This window comes from Aplidium turbinatum, chromosome 7, assembly GCF_918807975.1.
Source record: "Aplidium turbinatum chromosome 7, kaAplTurb1.1, whole genome shotgun sequence".
Lineage (NCBI taxonomy): Eukaryota > Metazoa > Chordata > Ascidiacea > Aplousobranchia > Polyclinidae > Aplidium > Aplidium turbinatum.
In genome coordinates, this window is record NC_137478.1 from 507893 (window position 1) to 531141 (window position 23249).

At 40.8% G+C, this 23249-nt stretch overlaps 1 protein-coding gene across 1 annotated transcript; it reads right to left on the reverse strand.

The window, feature by feature from the left end:
• Window positions 1–7357: 7357 nt before the first annotated feature.
• LOC145774445 (retinol dehydrogenase 10-B-like) lies at window positions 7358–21901 on the reverse strand. Its single transcript, XM_082585694.1, has 8 exons — window positions 21870–21901; window positions 18875–19111; window positions 17065–17150; window positions 9279–9421; window positions 9061–9210; window positions 8778–8936; window positions 8087–8243; window positions 7358–8009 (listed from the first exon to the last, which is right to left on the reverse strand). Exons 2-8 carry the CDS (start codon window positions 18899–18901, stop codon window positions 7763–7765), a joined length of 969 nt encoding a protein of 322 aa, XP_082441820.1. The 5' UTR covers window positions 18902–19111; window positions 21870–21901; the 3' UTR covers window positions 7358–7762.
• Window positions 21902–23249: the final 1348 nt, after the last annotated feature.

A 23249-nucleotide genomic window follows, 5' to 3' on the forward strand; every position in this document is an offset into this window, starting at 1 on the left:
TACGTCGCCGGTTTTTGTTTAACGTCACTTTCGGTCACAGCCAAGCTCACAGTCAGATACACTTGATGGCGCTATTAGCAAAATGTTCACGCCCCATTGACAAGGTGGATGCTGAGGCAGCACACGCCTCCTGGGCTGTCGGGCCATATTATGATGTCATAGCAATTAGCTGATTTCATCTAATAGAATTCTTTTAATGAATTCATCAGAAGATCGAAACTAGATTACAAACATTCCCGTCATGGAAAGCAGCTGATGAAGGCTTTATTCGGTCACAATGTCATATGTTAAGATATAATTGTGGTTATTGTTTTGCCATAAGCGTAAGCGAACGCTCTATCCTCATTATGCATAGCGAGGTCCACGCCAGTGCGACGATAGAACGAGATGATATGGTGACCGACTCAAAGCAAAGGGCGCTGCGTCTATGATGAGCTGATGCCGTGAGGTCTAAATATAACCGAGCCATCACGTGACCATGCCAATGCCGCAGAGGGACGAAGGAAACCACTCAAGCCAACTGAAGAAATGATTCCGTAGCGCAACATCTCTTTAACGTGCAAAACCAACATACGGCATAATGGCAACTCAGAAGGAACAGCGAAACAAATGGGATCCACTCATAGATGAGCAGACCTCTCTTTTCATCATCTTCCCGGTTTTGCAACCTACGGTCGCTGTTCCCAAACCACTTCTGTGACGTCATATTCAAATGACAAACAATCAACAGGGGAAACCCCACTGTAAACAAAATTTTCAAGAAAATTAGTTTAAATTTTTTTACTAAATTGAAATCGCGAAATGTTGGTAAACATTTCATCTTTTAGAAGCATTCTTTTCAATAAAAATCCAATGCAAAAAAAACGTTTCGGCTACGTAACCTTAAAATAACCTTTTCAAAACGCGCCAACAATCACCACAGAGCACAGGGTCCACCCACACAACTAAAGTTACAACCGATTTCCTTTGAAGGTTCGGACAACAGCAGCAGAGTCCGCCTCGCGCGGTTCCAAACAAAAATGTGTGAATGAAAGTTTCGACGAAAAGTCGCTTGATCTTTGTTTTGTTCCGAGTTAAGCTTCTCAGAAAAGAATTTCGGTTCGAACCCACCTACATTAGCACTCCGCGGCGCTGTAGCCATGCGCATCTGCAAGTAATATAATCATAATGGACCCAAAAATGCCATCGGATAATGCGATTATACAACCATTATGACGTAATGCACAACAAAACGTAACCTTTGTGGCGTCACATTGTCACTGCTCCGCTAAACTGGATGAAAAGCAAGACTTGAAAATGTTATCGCTACTCTCGCAATCGGTAAGGAACTTCTGCCAGGCGATGAACAGAGACACCGCTTCCTCGACAACTTCTTGCATGAAAACACCAGTGCCAGCAACCCACAAAACCTCTTTTATGACGAACAAGATTTGTTGTTTGTCATGGCATGAGCTGATGAGCATAACGCACAAATGTTTGCCATCTTTGCAGAGTTGCCAGCTCAAACAAACCTCCAACAGATAATGTTTGATGTTACTTATGTAGAAGCACAAGCTGAGAAAGGTGAAGCTCAAAACATTCTCATGAAACATAGTATTTTGAAACTTCTAAACTAAACTAGTTTTTTGAAGTAGCGAAACATTTCGTGTCGTTTCGACGCAAAAATCTATGTCTTGCTCTAGTTTCGAAATAAACACATCTTTGTTTCGTTGTCAATCAGATACCAAACAATTTAAGAATTATTCAGTATTGAAAATGTTTTGCCCACGGTAGATTCGAAAATATTTTGTTTTGACACAAACCAAGCACGAAAATATTTAGTTGCAAGAAATTTCATTTTACCAAACCAAGTCTTTTTCAAACAGGCCAATTTGAGGTATCTATAGTCTACCTGTAAACTCCTCTCTTATTCACTCCCGTGTGCAAACCAACTTCGCGTTAAATAAGTCTGCAATTGTTACAAACTACTTTTGTACAAAAGTTCATAACATAGCCACAAAACTCCCTATGTGACATCACAGTCTCAACAATCATTCCATTTTGATGCACAAAGCACCTTTCACTGCCGCATGATTCCAGCTTCACCTTCTTCATTATTCAACCTGAAGCTGAATTGGATGAAAAGCAATGACAGATTTTAGCATGTTTGATGCTTTTCTTTTACTTATTTTACAACCAAGAGCTTGTAATTCTTTGTTTTCTGTTGCTGTTAAAGCATTAGAAATGAAAAAAATTACACCACCAAACATCGAACCTAACTTAAAGGACCTAACCTTAACAATAAATTGCACTCATTTCTATATATCTTTCAACAACGCCTTTTGTCAAAAACACCAGTTTTGATTTGGCAACACTGTCAGCTCCGTCACAATTGTCATTTGCTCTCCCAAGTTGGATTTCCAAACAAACCGAATACTTTCAATACGATAAGTTCATTAAACTAGCAAAGTCCCTTCATTGGAAGGGCCAAGTCGAGACAACAAGTAATCCACCAAACATGAAACGCTGGCATTCAAAATTCAAACTTATGTGGCAATGTTCACATTTTGTTATTGATCTTGTCGATATTGGGCCATCAGTTCATCTCTCATTGCCGAGGAACTTTTGACGCATTTGAGTTGATATCGATGAATTTCCACATTCCGATGTGAAAGAGTCCATGTCAAAACATTGTGCTTCTGATCCAACTGACAGACTTTCTAGCTAATTTTACAACTCCTACTAACTTGAACTTGACAAAACCTTTCAATCTAAAATAAGTTGATGATCTACCGATGGCGAGTGGAACGCCTTCAACAAACGCGCGCGATTGAACGCTGCCGGATGACCAGGAACCCTTATCGGTGACAATTTGTTTTCGGCCCCACCTACTAGCTTTCAAGGCTAAAACAGCAAACACTTCGCTGTAGCATAGCCGACCAGGCTGGCTAAACCTCGCCGTGAGTGTCGCGTCGTCGCTCTATTGTCAACAAGTCGTCCGCATTCAAGCGTGACCAGAGTACAAGCGACTCTATAGCGTCACTTACTGGTACGTTTGTTTCACAGCAGTCTAGTGTAGCAAGAATAATTCAGCGATAGACACGTGTTTCTCCCATGAAACTGGGCTTATTAGTATCGCACCACTAAGTGTTCAACTGTTTTATTCGCATCAACAGCGCACGGGTACAAAGGATTGACACGGCGAGAGAGCACAAACAAACATAGCCAGGTCGAAGACTTTAAGAAACCGGCCTGCCACACCCCGCGGCGGCGGGGAGCGGCGTGATTTAAGGGTGACGATGCACTCGGAGGGGTAAGTCCACCAGCTTAGGTCGCGGGGGCCAGGCTGGGGAGTCGAGGTACTTGTGGAGGGAGAGTGTGGATCGAAAACGTTACATGACCCGTCCACAAATTTAGAATGGCGGATCGGGCCAGGGAGACAGGCTCTTTCTGCATAGCCCAGAAAGATGACCTGCGACGGGCCGGCGACCCGTCGCGTGTGGACGCTAGAGCCGGCACGGCAGTAATTGGCCGCCGGGCGGCGCCCACGTCTCCTTCACGCGTCCTCGGCGCAGGTACTTTGACTCTTATATCCGGTCTGCCAGTAGGCAGAGCGGATATAGATATATTTAGATTGATATAGATATAGATATATATAGATAGATAGATATTTTTTTTTCTCGACAGTCGAGTGTAGCTGGAATTATGGTCAAGTGTATGAATTGTGGGATAGTGTACAGTGTAGTGTACTGGTACGTTTGTGAAATTGTGTACAGTGTAGTGTACTGGTACGTTTGTAAAATTGTGTACAGTGTAGTGTACTGGTACGTTTGTGGAATTGTGTACAGTGTAGTGTACTGGTACGTTTGTGAAATTGTGTACAGTGTAGTGTACTGGTACGTTTGTGGAATTGTGTACAGTATAGTGTACTGGTACGTTTGTAGAATTGTGTACAGTGTAGTGTACTGGTACGTTTGTGGAATTGTGTACAGTGTGGTGTACTGGTACGTTTGTGAAATTGTGTACAGTGTAGTGTAGGCTACTAGTACGTTTGTGAAATTGTGTACAGTGTAGTGTACTGGTACGTTTGTGGAATTGTGTACAGTGTAGTGTACTGGTACGTTTGTGGAATTGTGTACAGTGTAGTGTACTGGTACGTTTGTGGAATTGTGTACAGTGTAGTGTACTGGTACGTTTGTAAAATTATGTACAGTGTAGTGTACTGGTACGTTTGTGGAATTGTGTACAGTGTAGTGTACTGGTACGTTTGTGGAATTGTGTACAGTGTAGTGTACTGGTACGTTTGTGAAATTGTGTACAGTGTAGTGTACTGGTACGTTTGTGAAATTGTGTACAGTGTAGTGTACTGGTACGTTTGTGGAATTGTGTACAGTGTAGTGTACTGGTACGTTTGTGAAATTGTGTACAGTGTAGTGTACTGGTACGTCTGTGGAATTGTGTACAGTGTAGTGTACTGGTACGTTTGTGAAATTGTGTACAGTGTAGTGTACTGGTACGTTTGTGGAATTGTGTACAGTGTAGTGTACTGGTACGTTTGTGAAATTGTGTACAGTGTGGTGTACTGGTACGTTTGTGGAATTGTGTACAGTGTGGTGTACTGGTACGTTTGTGAAATTGTGTACAGTGTAGTGTACTGGTACGTTTGTGGAATTGTGTACAGTGTAGTGTACTGGTACGTTTGTGGAATTGTGTACAGTGTGGTGTACTGGTACGTTTGTGGAATTGTGTACAGTGTGGTGTAGGCCTACTGGTACGTTTGTGGAATTGTGCACAGTGTAGTGTACTAGTACGTTTGTAGAATTGTGTACAGTGTAGTGTACTGGTACGTTTGTGGAATTGTGTACAGTGTAGTGTACTGGTACGTTTGTGGAATTGTGTACAGTGTAGTGTACTGGTACGTTTGTGGAATTGTGTACAGTGTAGTGTACTGGTACGTTTGTGAATCGTTTGCAGCAAACTCAATAAGAGCAAAGGTCCACTCATCGTAACTAATCGCACTCAAAAATAGAAGAGAAGTCCATTGTCGTCCAAGAAGAGAAGTCCATAGAAGTCTATATTGTCCATAGAAGAAGAAGAAGTCCATGGAAGAGAAGTCCATAAAAAATTATAATCAACCGAACAAATAAAATCTCTTCATTTATACTAAACAGCACGGATTTGGCAAGGCCATCAAATTCATTTAAAACACAACACAATTTATCCGCTTCGATAACTCAGTTGGTTAGCCCGCGACTTCGTAAACGAAAAAGTTTTAACATCAAGCTGCGCTGGTTCGACTCTCGGGGTGTGCGCTTGAGCAACGCATTCTAAGGACTGCTTTTTATTCAGCGGGAACTAATGAATGGAATAACTCCTCGGCAACAACACTTCAACAATCGGAAAACTTCATTTTGCCAATTTCGGTAACCGGCCCTGCGTCAAGAGCCTCTACAAGTAGGCGAAACTACCAGGAATAACCTATCAAGGCTTTGTCAGTCGAATGTGATGCTTCTTGTCGCTAAGAAACGTTTCGTGCACAATGACAAAAGGCATCCTCAGAAGCAAGTCATAAGCATCAAAGCTCAAATTATTACCCCATGATAACAAAATGTTTGTAAACTAATTCTTAGAATGTCTGTAAACTAACCAAAACAAGCAATCTCGTGTGAGCCTCACAATAATCCTGCCCGCGCCATTGTGTGTGGCATCTCTTCAATCTAAAGGCTAAGACTTCAAGTCAAGAAACGAGATCATCTCAAAATACTTCAAGCAAGTGCAGTAGATGCGCCAATAATGGGGCGTGTACATGGTCTTTACACCGTGAGATAGTGCGGTGATACCTTATAAACGGCATCCAGGCCGGATAGCGACTGTCAAAACAGCGACTGTCATAATGGCGACTTCATAATAGCGACGTAATGAAGTGAGCGACGTTCCAAACAGCGATTGTATAAATGCCGACTGCATTAAAACAGCGACTGTTATGATAGCGACTTAACACTTTAAGTGCCATAAAAATGCCCCATCTGGCACCTATGTGGCATATTTTTGAATTTTATTTATTGTAGGCGCCAAATTTGAACACAACTAGTTTTCAATTTAGCTATAGCGAGAAGTTTTTGGATTTATATCATGCCAGTCAGCAGGTTTTGACTTGGAGGCCAAATTGGGTGGTTCTGTAAGGCGCCAGCTTGACAATACAAGGCAAAGACCTGACTCAGCGACAAAGCTACTACAAGGCAGAGACCTGACTCAGCGAATGAAAAGATACGTGACAATGAACACACGAATCACTGTTGTACAGCAAAATCGAGGCCAGTATGATCTGCGGCAGTTCCTTCGAGCCCTTGCTCACAATTTAGAAATAAACGTGGCTTGATTTTTATTGCAAGACTTTTGGTTGTTTTAAAGTCCCTTTTGGTTTCAATCTTTTTCTAGACCCTGAATTTTATTGCAAGGCTTGACGACTTTCTGTTGTTTGGCTTGACTAGCCTATTTCTTTTTAAATCATGTGACTTCTATGGATAGTCCAAATAAAATGTTGTTTTAAACTCCCTTTTGGTTTCAATCTTTCACTACGCAGTGTTTGCCTATTTGTGCGTGCATACGTGTGTAGAGAGGTGTGGGGGATGGAAGGTATGTGTGGAGGGGGTGAAAGAGTGCGTGTGCGCGTAAGCCTTGGATTTAATAAAAGAAGTGAGGTCGCTGTTGTGGCAGTCGCTGTTTTTGATGAATCGCTGTCGTGTAGTCGCTCTATTGACAGTCGCTGTTTTAAATGAATCGCTGTCGTGTGGTCGCTCTATTGACAGTCGCTGTTCTGACAGTCGCTATTTGGAACCCGAGCCCTTATAAACAAACTCGAACTCGAGCAGAAGCACTTTGATTAGTGATTACTAAACTACCTCAAATTAGACTTTATTAAAATAAACCAGGGTCTAAAAATATTAAGCTCAAAGTAAAAAGGGCGATTCGCTGGTTGGCCACCTGCTCGTTTTCTTTTAACTGGAGGTTGAAAATGTTTCTTTAAAACCTTAATAACGACACATCCGACAACCGCAATCACACCGAGACCAAACTGTTGCAGAATAAGCACACATCAATGGTCGACATGTTTCGATCGGGGATGAAAGACAATTCATAGGTTGATCTTGTCCTCTAGAAGCCGCTAGGTGGAACTGTGCAAGCTATAAACCACTGAAGATCCGACTTCGTCTTCCAAGACTCGACCACAGGTGGCGGGTGATGTCCTTGTCCTTCTGCCATGTTCGTTGAGTCGCGAACGAATACCATCCCCCAGCGATGAAGACGCCAGCGCTGAAGTTACACAAACCTACGTCATAATATGAGTTCGCGTGTGTGCACAGCGGAGTGTGCACGGTTGTTTCAAAGCATTCTATAAAAATCGAATTCACTTGCGACAATTTTAATTTAATTTAAAAATCGCGTCTACAAATTCACGGAATGTTTGATGGGTCAAATATAACAAGCATGGTCACGCATTCCAACTTCAAAACATGGAAAGCAATATTCGCTCTAAGTTGGCAAGGCAAAAGAAACTGATACAACACGAAGATTGGACTAAAAGCGCACGTGGATGCGTCATCTGTGGATACCAACAAGCATCAACTAAAGGTGCAAGAGAGCTTCTTTTGAGGCTCTATGATATCACAGTCGCGTCAACCATACGTCATAATACTCTTTGAGGAATTGCCAGAAATTCCAGTTGTCTGTGTCTTTCATGATGACGCGACATTTCGTCATCGAAAGTGATGTCATCGGCATGTCACGCATCGTTGCGTTGATAAGGCCGATTGGGGCAGAATTTAGTCATGGCCTTGTCCGCCCCAGTAAAGGTGTGGATGGCCTGTTGCGCCCTCATGGGGAACCACGTGATCATGTTGTAGCTGAAGTACATTGACCGCGGGATGGCGACAAAGGGTCGATCGGTGAGGACCGCGTGCATGATTCCATCCACACACTCATCCGGCCTGAGGGAGGGGAGCAAGGTGGGATACTTGATAGCCACCCCTCTGTTGAAAAAGAACGATTGGTTACTATGGAAATCAACGTTTGAAAACGTCATAACAATAAACGTCATCACACCCACTCGAACATTCCGGTGTTGACAATGTAGGGACAAACCAGGGTGGATTTCACTCCGAGCTTTCCAGCGTTTTGCAGGTCGAAGTAGAGAGATTGATGGAGGCCCACGGCCGCATGCTTGGACGAGTTGTAGTTCGGGATGCCTGGAGTCACAAAAAGTCCTGCAAGAAAAGAGGACAGCTTAGTTTAGTTTAGAGCATTGTTGGCTAACAATGAAAGCGACACACAAACAACTCATTGCATTCATGGCTGCAATCCACTGAACATCTTTCCATGAGTTACACACCTCCCATTACTTTCGTAAATCCTGACAGAGTTGAAGTAGATGTAGGGTACATGGACACTGCTTACAAAGACCAACCACACAAATGATGAAAATCATACGAAACACCTTTCGATAACTTATTAGAAATACAATTGAGGTAGAGAGGTAACTTTTTTAAACCATAAACAGACATAACTAAGCAACACCACTACATTTAACATTATAAAAGCAAAAAACAATAAGCGAATGATTTCGGCCATTATAACTTTTTCCAAGCCTATAAAAAAATATTGTAACAGAAATACTGAAGAATCATACAGTAAGAAAAATATGATCTAATCTAAATATTTGAGAATTAACTTGCTCATAAAATTAAATATTTCGAGCTTCATTCAAGTTCGTGTTCAGAGTTGCACGTGGTGTCGCCCACCTGCCACGCTCGCTATTGTCACCAAGTGTCCGTGGTCACATTCCATCATTTTGGGGAGAAACTCTCGAACGGTCCAGAAGTGCGCCATCGTGTTGACCTGGAAGGTTCGTTCGATCTGTTGCTCGGTCAGATCCAGGATTCCTTTGCAATATGCGATCCCTGAGCGAATGTCGCAAACTGTCACTGCTGAGAAGATTCTCAATTTGTCAGTGACGTTCTATGACATCACATGACAAATTTAATAACGTCAGTGTATAGTGATGTCAATGAAGTGTTACGTCACCTGCGTTATTGATGAGGATTGTGATGTCACCGACTTGTTGGCGTGCTCTCGTGGCTGCTTCTTTTACTGCCTTGCTGCTTGTGACGTCACAAAGGTCAACAAAAGCAGAACCCCCGATGTCGCGAATGAGTTCTCCAGTGCGCTGATTGGCTGCACAGATTGTCACGTGATATATAACGTTTTAATGCGCGTAACTGCTGCCTGCAAGAGCATCCTACCTTCTTCATCCACATCCCATAAGACAAGTTTCGCTCCTCTCCTGGCAAACTGGAGAGCCATCAGTCGACCCAACCCGCTCCCGGATCCTGTGATGAGACAAACCTCCCCCTCCACAGACTTGTAACTGGGGGGCACGATCCATCTGTTGACGTCACAATAAATTAATATACGAACTTCTTCTGAAAACCAAAAAAACAAATTCAATTAGATTTACAACTGGTGCAAGCGCTGTCGCTTAAGCAACAGCTAAACATACCGGTGGGTAGTCTGCAACAGACTACATTAGCATTGTGACCAGGGCCCACAAGAGGGGGGGACAACCGGTGCATTGCACCGGGGCCCGGTGAGTTCGAGGGGGCCCGACAAAATGTCTAAATTCACACGATAAAAAGATTGATTTTAACGATTTTGCATAAAATATTGTTTTTATATTAGTTCCGTATGTTGAATGGGGCCCCCTTATGGGTAGCCCAAAGCTATGACCTTTTTTAAAATTACAGAATTTTCAATTTTTTGAGTTTAGGGGGCTCGACAAAATGTTTAAATTTGCGTGCTCAGGTCGATTTTGCATAAAATATTGTTTTTTATATGAATATTAGTTTTGTATTTTGATTGGGCCCCTTTATGGGTATGCCCTTTTTTAAAACAACAAAATTTTCTTTTTTTTTTGCGTTCAGGGGCCAATAAAATGTTTAAATTTGCGTGTTAAGGTCAATTTTGCATAAAATGTTTTTATATTTTGAAGTTGGTATTTCTTATATATGTAGTTGGTATTTCTTATATGAAGTTGGTATTTCTTAATGTTATGAACAATAGCAATGCATTCATCCTAAGTTTGCTGCCCTAGTCTGCAGATTTCAAGGTCAGAAATGGTATTGTATGTTAATGTAAAGCTGTATGCACACATATGCAATGCTATGTCGGATAGTATTGCAATTTTTATCTTCAAAATGGCTGATTTTACCCACTTGTTGCCATGGTTACAATCACGTGTTGCCAGAGTTAGGAAGGGTTAGAGTTAGGAAAGGTTAGGGTTTTGATCTTTGCCCAAGACTAAAAAAAATTTCCAAAATACAAGTTTTTGTTTTCAACAGCTATAAACTTTTCCTTAAATTAGGGCAGAATTCCATATCTGACAATACTATTGAGGCTATATTTACACTATGTGGTGTTTTAGCATTTTACAGTATTTTATCTTTGTGTATAACTAGTGTGTATCTGTGAATTTAAAGTTATATTTACAATAGTGCATTGTTTGTGAAATAATGGAGTGCTAATACTTTAACCTAATTTATCCTTTGTATGAACGGCATTGAACGTGCACCGCAAATTTTGCTTGTAATTGGTGAGATATCACGCGACATGTCGCGCTGGGGGGCCCGGCAGCAACATCTGCACCGGGGCCCGGCAGGGCTCTTGGAGGCCCTGATTGTGACATCAGAGCTTGTGTTTGCGACTGTGCAAGGCGTCCTAAACACAAGTCAAACAAGACACAGTGTTGCATAGGGGAAATAACCGACTTGAAGTGTTAAGGATAATTTTACCCACACGCTTCTGCTGTATTCAGACATGATCCATCAAACTACATCAGAAGTTCATTAAATTACTGACAAGAAATTATATATCAGTGTTGACTTCAGACTTTATGGCGCAACACGAAACAGTGACATCACCAGTCACATCATCAAAACATTAATACAAACGAAGTACAAACTGCTCCATTACGGCTTAAGCTGAACCATTCCATTAGTTATCAATAACACGAACTCGATTACATTTCATCGCGTACAAGAAGCAACTTTGTTTCAATGAGCAGAGACAATTGCTGTGGAAGTGGCATCTTTCCAAGCTAGCAGGTTACGTTTGTTGTCGTACAACTTTGTTTCTGCCATTTTCATATCATCGCCCATATCTTTCCATGGTTGCTACATTATTGCCAACAACCCAAAATCCTTCCAATAGTTTCCTTGCTCGACTTGGCGGGTTTGGAATGCAACTTGGAATGCAACATCGCGAACACTTTTGCATTCAACGTTGTTCGTGATTCGCATGAAGTTGCTTTCCAACGCATGCACAGAGTTGTGCTGACACTTCTGTCGTCATTCTGAGAGGTTTGAACAATTTTCTTCAACTGCTTTGTAGATCACGTGATTACAATTCAGCAAAATTATTTCTTTCAATAGTCAGAACAACTTTCAAGATAAACTCGAAGATTCACAAAATTCAAATTTTTGAGACCTTGATGAGACTTAAATTGTTCGCAAAGGATTTCATTGAAACCTTCATTTGGATCGGGTTGCTGCCCTCGAGGCGATGAAGCGTCGGAAAGCGATCAATCATCGAAGCTTTCATAACTCAGGCACCCCAAGTCGAAAGTAACAGCTTTGTTCTTCGATGCTGACGTCATGTATCAAGCCGTCATCATTGTGCGCACTCCAGCCTGAGGCGCATTCCAGGGACGACTGTGCGCGATTGAATGATCAGCGATTGTGGCACGCCGCATCAACTGAAACCAGACCCTTCGTTCGGCATCGAGAACGTATAGCGAAGGATAATAGAGTGGTAGTGGTGCCTTTCGTCAGCGAAAGGATTTGTGACGTCATCATTGTCTGACGTCGTTATCAGACGCGTTAAGGAGACGCGGTAGGGTAGGGACGTGGCCAAGACACGCAACCAATAAAATCCATATGACAATAAGATTGGACAATTTGTTCGAAGCTTTAACAGTCAAGTCGCTTTAATTAACGCGGTCGGTTGGTTATTGATTTATTGACGACGATGATTAAATACAAAATCATGCGTCGAAGATTTGATGCAATTTCTTTTGTCACTTTTCCTTGTCTGTAACAATTTATCGCTCTGGTGATGCGCAGTGACAAGGTGCGCAACGCACACGACTTAAACAAAAATGCAAGAGCTGCTGCTGTATGTGAAGAGTCAAATAACATCCACCTTGCATCACAAACCAAAAGCAAGTCGCTTGACGTGTATTGAAGTTTGAGAAGGTCCATTCAGTTCCTGCAACTGAAATGAAGCAATTGGCAATAAACTTCTTTTCATTGCAGGGAGTGTTTCTTCAAATGCATCAATGGGTTTTGTCTTGTCAACACTTAATCTACGTGAAAAGCTACGTAAGTGAAAGTCACAACATAAAGGTTTCATCTGCTTCCCTGTCAACGTGGCAGTGCGTTCCAAATATTGGTCTAACACAGGGGTGACGAACCTTTTTGCGGTCACGGGCCACTCTGTCTATTGCACATGAGTTATCGGGCTACACAACTTTTTAATTGTAACCTACTATGAAATCTTTTAGAAGCGACTCAAGATATTATTCCTAAAAAGTAACAAACGGCAGATGAAAGTAATAAAACCCACACAGTTGAAATTATCTTACGCAGAATCGAAACATACAACAGTAAAAAATCAAATCAAATCAACTTGAGCAAAAAAGATAGAGCAACAGTACTTGCACTGTGTTTCTCGTGTTTAACTCATTGATAATGAAGACAGTTTAATTTTCGAAGCGTTTGCTTTCATACGAGTATGATTTCTTCTTTTTTTGGCTCTGTCCTTTTTGCTCAAGTTGACTAAATGTTTCGACCATTATGCTCCGAATCAACAAATCAGTTAATGAAATTTCTTTTTCAAACAACAAACAAAAGCCCATGCGAATCATGCAAAGGAAAGGTGTACCAGTGAAGGCATAAAACTGCTTTGACATGTCTTTTGTCTTTAATGCATGAGCGATTGCCAAATTGTTTTGCGGGCCGCACAAAATTCTTTGACGGGCCGCAGGTTCGTCACCTCTGGTCTAACAGAACGAATATGGAGAGTATATTGTTAAAATCCAAAAATCGTGTACCATTTTGCTTACAATAGTTTCAAATAATGGCAACAGAAAACAGTTTAAAAGTTTGTAATTGAAAAGCACAGAACTAAACTGGGACACACACGAGGAGGTTCAATGAAAAGTGCACCTAGTAGCTTGCCTTGTTTGGTAACAATGCCTAGCAAGCACTTCAATAATCCCTTTAAGAGCTCAAGATTAAGAGGGCAATAAAATGTTAAACGTTGTAAACCGCCTTATTAAGTGGTTAGGTTCTAAAATGTTACAATGTTGTATAAAAAACAAATTCCCTCTGGTGCCATAATAACGTTTTCGTTACTACTGCAGAAAAAAAAGTTTAAAGTATCAGACAAAAAGGAACTTTCAATTCACAAAACATAAGCAGCCTATCGAACTCTTCATATTGAGCTACTCTACATTGATATGACGTTGTCATTCCAAATACTTGTGGCATGAATGAAGTACCGGCGCCATTCAGGGTTGCCAGATAGCCAAAATAGAAAAAGCCAAACTTACCTAAAAAAAAAGCCAAAAAAAGCCAAATATACTACAAACTCTAACAAGCCTATGTTTTTCCTTAAAAGAGCAAACAATGCAATAAAAGTGTTATGCTGGTAGTGGTACATTGAGGCGTAATCATTTCCTAAAATACATCACAAAGTTATCTATAAACTAGTTTAAATGAAACAAACTCAGTCGCGACAAGAAACTAAACTTAGACAAAAATAACAGTTTAACAATATCCAAAAGCGACTGGGTCTGTAGCGAATAGACAGACATAGCAGTCATCGAGTCAAAGAATTTAAATGGGATCATCGTCTTTTTGCAGCAGCCACAAAAGACCTTCGTTTACGTTTTACTGAAACTTTGTCAGTTTGATACATGTTCTTTGATGTAAACAAAAATAGCATCCTTGGTGTTACTTTGAAGTGTTTACAGCATTGCTTTGAGGAATGCAAATGCGTTTTTATTCTCAGCAATGAATCCAACATTTGCAACCGCTTTCTATTTCTCCTCTTTGTTTTGGTCAAAGTGACGGTGGAAATAATCTGTTCTACAACTGCATTGAAAATTGGCATGGTTAACCTTTTTCTAGACCTCTGCTATGTTTAGCATAGGCCTATAATTGTTTTTTTCGTTCTAATGGTTAGAAATAAAAACAAACTGAAGTGTTAAACAAGACAAAGCATATGTGGCCAATTTTGCAAACCCATGTGTTTCTGCAGAATTTGTATATATATGTTTTGACACCAATCTAAAAATCAGCTGTATCTTTTGGGATTTTTCCAGCAAATACCTTGGAGAAATCTCATTGGCAACTGATCAAAAACTCGAGCAGTTTGGGAAAGGACTTTAGATGGGTGCAAAGCATTTAAGCCTTGAAAAATCATCGTCATTGCATCACAACATGTTACACTGTTTATTGAGTTAACACTTTAAGGTTTTCGAGGCAATTTTTCTCTTTTTGTGATAGTTGGATCTCTTCTTAACATAACACTCACGAATTTTTTGAATGAAACAAAAAAAAAGCCTAAAAAAGCCAAATTTTATGTGGATTTTTTTTTACACAAAAAAAATCCAAAGAGGTTTAAAAAAAGCCTAAATTTTCAAATTTGGCTTTAAAAAATCCAAACTGGCAACCATGGCGCCATTCACTGTCACACCGAGGCGATCTCGCCTACAGACACAATCGATGCAGAAGCTTTTTGTCCAGGCGTTTGACTGATGACTTTGCTCGGAGAGATACAAATGAACTGCCAAGGAAAGATAAAAGCAACAAACGGACATAAAGCGAGGAGAGCGGTATACAACAAAACCAATGTAAATAACACGACGCATACCTGAGGAATTCCAACTTTTGCCGTAGTTTGCTTGTTTATCGCGCGACGACGCTCTAACAGCGCTGAACTTGTTTAACTAGTCAATTATTCGCCTCATTGCTTGATTCTCTGATACCCTCAGTGAACAATACGTTCGTCAGCTTGCTAACTCACCAAGACTTACTGTGGCTCGATTGCTCTATCCCAATACAGCAAATCAGCCGTTTTTTATATTGAATCAACAGCAAACGTTGAATCAATGTAAAAAACAATAAATTTGCTGCCTGGGTCAAAGCAAAAGCTGTGATAGTGCTGCCAGGTTCAAGCTTCTGTATAATACTTCTCAAGTCACACAACATGGTTTCTCCAACAGCCTCTTCACTTTGATGGAAATCTGTTCATCTAATCCAGGTGGATGAATAATCTGCTATGTCGGAAAGACAACTCGACATGCTGACGATGAATACGAAGAGCACAAACGTGGGTTCGATCCAGGGCCAACTACGAGGAGCACATTGCAAAATAATGCTGTGAACAATTTTTACCTAACCAGCAAATTTGTCTATTTTTACGTTGATTCAAAGTCTGAAGACGTTAAATAAGTATAAAACATAAGCGGGATATTTGTTCCAAACCACAAATTACCATCGCTTGATTTATGCTTCACTTGGCAGGCAAACCATGAGTGACAGAGCTTTCTGCTCCATTTAGTTTCTATGGAGATTTTATGAGACAAGTTTAATTGAAGTTTTTGCTACAAAAGATCGTCCACCTAACAGGAGGTTGGCATGAACAGATTGACAGATAGAACGTCCTGATTAAACCATTTTGAAATCCCGGTATCCGTGATCAGATACACTGGAATGCTTTGAAATCAAGAAGCAATCTCGAGAAACAAGCAACTGATGCTCGGTCTCGAAAAGTCTACGAGGTTAAAATCTTAAGTCTCCAGGCTCCCATGAAGCGTGAAAGAGTTTATTCTACCAAACTGTCCTCCACCTGTGGAGTAACCTTCACCACCTGTCTATCTTCTCCGACCCTGCCCGATGACTTCGCGTTTGGTCTTTGAAATCGCCTCGAAATATTTACAAAAGCTGTAAAAACTCAAGATCTTCTGGCAATTTTACTGTTGCTTGTTAGATTAGGTTAGGTCTTGAAGAATTTCAGAAAAATGTTCATACTTTCTTTTGGGAATAATTTGCTTATAAATGATCAGGGGCGACAACTGTTTCGAGATGTTGAGTAGAAAGCAAAAAAACTTGCACTTTGACCATGGCAAAAATGATAACGAAATTACTAACCCTGTAAGAAATTAGTTACTTGTATTCAAGATTATATTGGAATGAAAGTGGTTGTTTAAACTTGTCTTGCATTGCTTTTCTGACATCTGAATATCAGTTATCTTGCTGCTGCCACAACTAGCCTGCTAAGTAGAGGAGGCCTGGTCATCTGGACATGATAACTCTTTAGCAAAAGTTGTGAGGTAACGTCTGTTGATTGTGAGGAACACGTCACCAAAATCATTAAGAAACAAAGTCAAAGGTTCTATCAGTGTTTACAAAAATATAACGTCGGATGAAATAACACTGAAGCTAACGCGAAATAACACTGAAGCTAACGCGATTCGTTGTTAACGAATCTCACTTGTCAGAAAGAATACATTTAGCTGCTACTTCAAACACGTTTTTGACTTCCTGGGTTAATTCTGATCTGAACTTGTGAAATATTGTAATAAAATGGTAACGCCCAAGAAATTTAATTCAAATGTACAATCGCAGAAGACCACAAAGCTACAACAAACGAATGTGGCAGTTGTTCATATACTCACAACAGACGTCGATTCTATAATCCTCTTCACTATTGTTTATGTTTAGTTTCTCGACAGAATGAAACTTTTCGTTGCTGGCTCAATGACGCAGCTCGACCAACATCGACTCAACCTCGCGAACCACACTTTACGATCTTGAACTAACCACAGCCACAGGTTGTAGCAGGCAAGGCGGCTGCCGCTGTAAGTCGCGCTGTTTTGACGTCATCGCTGCATCTGCGCCTGCTGTTGACAAGTGCAATCATGGCGACGTTTGTTTAACGTTAACCAAACAAAACATAAACGCTTACCTCACAATCGTCTCGCACAGAATCCTCGCCAGTCGTCCGATCAGCATTATGACGTCAGCCAGAAACCCCATCCTGCCGTCGTCGTCCTGTTGGTCACCACAAACTGAGTCGACTGATCGTGGCAGCTCGCTCCTTATCGCGGCAAGGCTGCTTGTGTGTCAACAATCCACTCGCAGGCAAAGAGTGAATATGGCTCGCAGGTACACGCCACCGCTGGATCAATACCTCATATTGCATACACGTCACTTCAACGTCACAATCTGGGAAGGTCATCGAGCAGAAGATTTGATTGCCATCGAACGTTTGTGTTCGATTGACAGCGCACCGGCTGGCAGCACAATTCGCTGTCCTCGCAACAATTAGAAAACTCAGCTCACAAAACGAACACAAACCAACTCAATGGCCTAGTAGTGATATAGCCTTCGGCTCTGGTGCTGGTAGATCTTAGATCGATTCCAGATCGGGTCAAATCGAAGACTTTAACAACGACACCAATTGTGTTCTTTCTTGCGTAATCCAGTGAAAATAAGTTGGGTAATAATGTGATGACATTCTGAATAAGCAGGCGCGGATTTATGGGGGGGGCCCCCCCCGAAATTTTGTGAGGAATTGTTGAAATTGTATGTTTCCGCATCAAATGGTTTGATATGCTTCTAAACAGCTGATGTTAGTCCCACGGCGGACTTAACTTACCACGGGGGGGACAGGTTTTTTTTTATTATGGTTGAAATTACCCATCGATCAGACTCCGTTATTTTATTTCATACAACTTCAAATACATTTTAATAGTAACATTTGTTGGAGCTGAAACCAACGCTGAACCAAATGGCGTCAGTTGCAACAATCTGAAACCCCTGAATGGCTCAGTGGCGTAGCCAGGGGGGGGGTTGAGGGTTTCAACCCCCCCCCCCCTTTGGCACGCGTGTGACGTCACGATATTGAGAATGATGCTTTCAGTCTCTTTATGTCTCTAAAACAAAGTTTACTTAACTTTAAATGAAACTGCATTAAATGAGCGAGTTTTGCCAATACCAAACATTCAAATATCTCAGCCAGGAATTAGCAACAAGAAAACATAGAGACTTAGCTTTATTTCCGAAAAATGCCGAAGAAAACATGATCTTATCCTTTTGTTATGCCACCGGACAGCACCATTTTATAGGAATATTCATACCTACATTTTTGTTGAAAATGCTCTCAGAATGCACAAAATTTAAAGTAAATTTTCAAAATTTTCAGGGGGAGGCCCCCCAGACCTCCGCTGCGGGGTGTCGTCTTAGGCGAACACGCAGGCGGGCTTTGCCCGCCCGACGTCATAAAAAAAAAACTTTCAAAATTTCTAGCCACGCCACTGGAATGCCTGTTTTATAGTTTTTAGTCTTCTTTATAATTTCCATCAATTACGTATATGCCTGCAAACATAAAATATATCCAATTGGTCATGGATACTCCATGCAGGGTTTTAAACCAGATTTCAAGTTTACTTTGCATGCTTAGCAATTTTTATTGAAGCAACATTTATTTTTTAAACATTCACAATTGATGAAAATGGTTGTTTTAATGTCTATTTTATATCATATCTAGGCTATATGTCGTAGTATCATTATTGTTCATATGTGCTTTATCTTTTTCTTTCTTTTTAATTGATTTTCAAATTTTCTGGCCCCCCCCCGAAAAAAACTCCTAGATCCGCGCCTGTGAATAGGCTATAATATAAGATTAAAAATGAGCCCTGTCGCTAAAAGACCTTAGCTGTTGTAGAGCGACAATATATATAACTATAACACAATTATTATTAAACAAACACAACCTTCATCATAGTTGCTTTGGCAACCATTGAAGGGTGTTTCCAGATGCCATCCCTGTCGTACACGTCACGCTTCGTTGCACAATCCCTATGACGCTGTGTTGATGGAATTAAAGTTTCATGAACCTGATGAAGGTGATTCCCCCTTAGGAAAGAAACCTGACAGGAGATTGGCTGGAAATTAAATCCCGGAAGAGTTGAACTTTCCAGTTGATCTTTCGGCTGGTTTTGGATGAACTTCTAGAAAGAAGTGTCCTCGACTAATTAGTTGTTTTGCGACACAGAGGAAGCATCAGTAGAGGTGGTGCATACACACACTCACCTAGTCAGAAAATCAAACTTTTTTACATTGATTTATAGTTTGCAGACGTTGAATCAATGTATGAAGTGATTCGCAGACCACAAAGCAGCAACACACAAACTAACCTGTAATATGAAATTCAACATTGGAGACTATTTGGGTGAGAGGTAACGTTTTCAACTGAGCAACATCATTCGATATCATAAAAATGTTAAATATTGTGTTGTTGCTGACTTGAGACTTCCATGCAAAGTAATGATGGACGTTTTCTTAATCTTTATCGCCGCCTTATGGTTGTTTTCTCATTTCAATGAAGAGTAAAAAGCTATCGAAGATGGTAACCGTATGATGACAGCCGGTTCCGGTAACTATAGATCATTAGCTGGAACTTTTCGTGGAAGGCAAACATTTGTTGTTATCACGAGATTCAGGCCTAAAAATGGGCCCATGAATGAAAAGCTACTTGGAAGAAGTGAAGTCTCCACGTGTTCAGTGATCTTCCCATCGTCAAGTGGATTTTGTTGTTGAGGTTGATACATTCATCCCTAGTTGTTCCAATTCAAAGCGATTTAAATTTACAGAGTCACATCAGTTGGATGCAACAAAGCGTCAATTAAAAGTTTCCATAATTGGCGATTTTCAGCCAACTGTGCCGGTTCTTCCTGCTTGTGCTTTGTAAGGGATCGAACCCTTCGCATGAATGTTTCTGCTGGTCTTCCTTGATTTCGTTTGCTTTTGATCAGTTTTGATAAATACGAGAGTTTCATTATAAACTGAGTTTGTTGGATGTTGTACCAACCAGGGAAACTGACTTGCTGAAGCAGCAGGGGAGGTTCTCCTACAGCACCATATAACAAATAATATATAATAATTATCGTGTTTTTATTTGTGCTCAAATTTGAGCTCAAATCATTGTGCTCAGTCCATGAAGTTTTGAAAATTCTTCTTAACGATTGCGTATGGAATGTGTTAATGGTATTTTGAAGTTTTAATGTTGATTTCAATGTTTCACAATCACAGGCATAACTAAAAAACGAAAAAAGCAAATGTTTGATATAGTTTGAGTTTAAAGGTGATGACAAAGTAGGCTACTGTTCTATATATTGTGTAATTTCTAATTTGCTATCACTGCATTTGCTTGCTGATCGATCGTCGATCTTGAATGTCTGAGCCAGGTCTTCCAGTTTGTGTTCCAAGATATTTAAACTGATTATGTGTTGTCTGTTTAATCCATTGATTTGTAATGAGTGTCCTGTGGGAATATTAATAGTCAAATACTTTGTTTTCGTCACATTAATTATAAGTCTAACCGCCTCCGCTAGCTTCTGTAGTCTTTCATTGTCGCTTTGGGTACTTTTGATATTCTGATTCAGCAGAGCAACACCATCAGGGATCAGCAAATGCCACATCATATATGAAGGAATTTTTGCTTATTTTAAAACAATTTGTTACACTCAGATCTTTTCAGTATGTCATCCACTTGTATGTTATAAACAAATATGGCTGAGATACCCCAGTCATCAGTAGTGATCATCATCAGTGATCATCATCAGTGATCATGTTTGTTTGTTCACTCTGGATTTCTTTTAATTAATTTGCACACCTCCCAGAACACAAAAGTTGCTGATCGGTGACGTGTCATTCATGCGTCACGGCGTACCTGATTGTCGTTTGCTCGGGAGCAAGACGCTTTGTTCATGAGGCATTTCTTGCGTATTCAATCCCTGCTTTGTTTTGCGAGGAATCAATTTATTTGTTTAGTTCTGTAGAGACTGTTGTTGTAGAGTCGTGCATTGCAGCAAAGGAGTATTTGTGTACTGTATTCTTTTATTTCACAGATATAGTCAGCTGCTGTAGTGCTGTTATGAGGTGGCGATGGCAGTGCAGTCTATTGTCGTTGCCAATTTGTCTCCTTGGTTTTTAATGTGTTGTTACCTCACCCCTGATGTTACCTCACCCCTGTTGTTACCTCACCCCTGTTGTTACCTCACCCCTGATGTTACCTCACCCCTGATGTTACCTCACCCCTGTTGTTACCTCACCCCTGTTGTTACCTCACCCCTGTTATTACCTCACCCCTGTTGTTACCTCACCCCTGATGTTACCTCACCCCTGATGTTACCTCACCCCTGTTGTTACCTCACCCCTGTTGTTACCTCACCCCTGTTGTTACCTCACCCCTGTTGTTACCTCACCCCTGTTGTTACCTCACCCCTGATGTTACCTCACCCCTGATGTTACCTCACTCCTGATGTTACCTCACCCTTGTTGTTACCTCACCCCTGATGTTACCTCACCCCTGTTGTTACCTCGCCCCTGTTGTTACCTCACCCCTGATGTTACCTCACCCCTGATGTTACCTTGTATGTCGCCCACCAATTAAAAGTATTTTCACCCCTGTCTTGCATGCTCTTTCTATGGAGTTGTTTGATTTCAATTACATCGATGGAATCTTATATGGTGACAGACAAATCGAGGTTGCTACTACTATTCAAAGAGAATAATAGCCATTGGAATTGATTTTGAACTTCTCGGGGATGACCCCTTCAACGGAATAGAAACTCTGGCCCTTCGCGTGCGCAGGAAGCCAGCTGTTTGCTTTTTGACGTCACAGTTTGTGTTGTCAAGCCTGCCGCTGATAATTCGCTTTCATCTTCGTTTCAGGACACAAACAAATTCAATTGTTTAATCAAGTACCTCATGACGACCACTTGACTGGGCGGCCTGGACCGAGCGACCAATCATTTCGCTATTTTGTCATTTTCTTCGCCGCCTTTGAAAGTCATATTCATGAAGCTATCACAGCACAGTCATTGCCTTTATGACGCAATAATTGAGCGACGTGGAAATGGACACACGACACCTATGAAGCAAACAAGTCGATAATTGGCAGCTCCAGCGAATCAATAAACAAAACATCAGGCAGATAGCTGCAGGTGAGCGATGCAAGAATTGCTTGTGAATCTAGCTTGAAGGAAACGCTTTAAAGTTGCAACTTGTGAGACTTTTCCTTCATGACAGAGGGAGGCTATCGTACAGAATTTTTGTCAGTCACAGGACATGGAGTTAGCATTATTATTCTCATGTTTCAGTAAAGCTGTTTCATTATCACCGGATGAAATGCATGACGTCAGGCTCTTCAGCTTATAATGAGATACTCTGTTTCCAGCTAAAACTACAAGCAGCCTCGCAAGGTCTGAACCAGGCAATGTCGGCTCTTTATTCGTTGAAGTTGATTTTCATGTTTTGTTGATATGTCGGTTTTTAATTAGCCCAATGTTACAATTTCTCATCGGTTTAGAACAGCGGTTGCCAAGGGGTCCGTGTGAAAGTTTCCGAGTTTGCAGCACGATTGATAAACTACGACATTTAAAAATACATGGTGCTTTATTTGCTTATCACAGTGATCCTTCATCTGTGCGTCGCGACGCCCTCTCTAACTGAAAAAAAAATCATATAAAAGAGTTACTTTTTTTTATAAAGCTTTGTATGTTCAACTTAATTCGTATTAATTCTTTTGAGACAGTGGATTGTTGGTCAATGCTTAACTTAGAAATGAAAACGTCAGCAGTTTATCAGCCCTCACACTTTTGCCATGACTGTGATTACAACGAAATATTGGTTACAAATGAAAAATGGGTAAATTCAATTTATAGAAAAACATTAAATCAGCTATCAGCGCATAGATTACTGGTTTTTAATCCTGTGTGCCAACATATAGCTCATAACATAACTTAATGTCATCAATCGTCATAAGTGCGTCGCGAGTTCAGCACATTCTTTTAAGTGTGTCTCTTTGAAACTGAAACATATGTTTCCATTAGGAGACGTGATATACCCTAACTTTTAGGAGTTCACGACCGCTTCGAATGCACCAAAAAGGAGCCGCCAAGACAAAAAGGCTGAGAACCACTGTTTTAGAAAGTTTAGAGAGTAATTTAGATTTACGTTGTAATTACACAATAAACTTAACAAAGCTGCTGAAACTTTATTGCAACAACTTGAAAAGAGATTCTAGTCTGCCTGAGTCTGGCGCTGAGTTTCCTACCATGGATCAATTAGTCATCTTGATTTGGA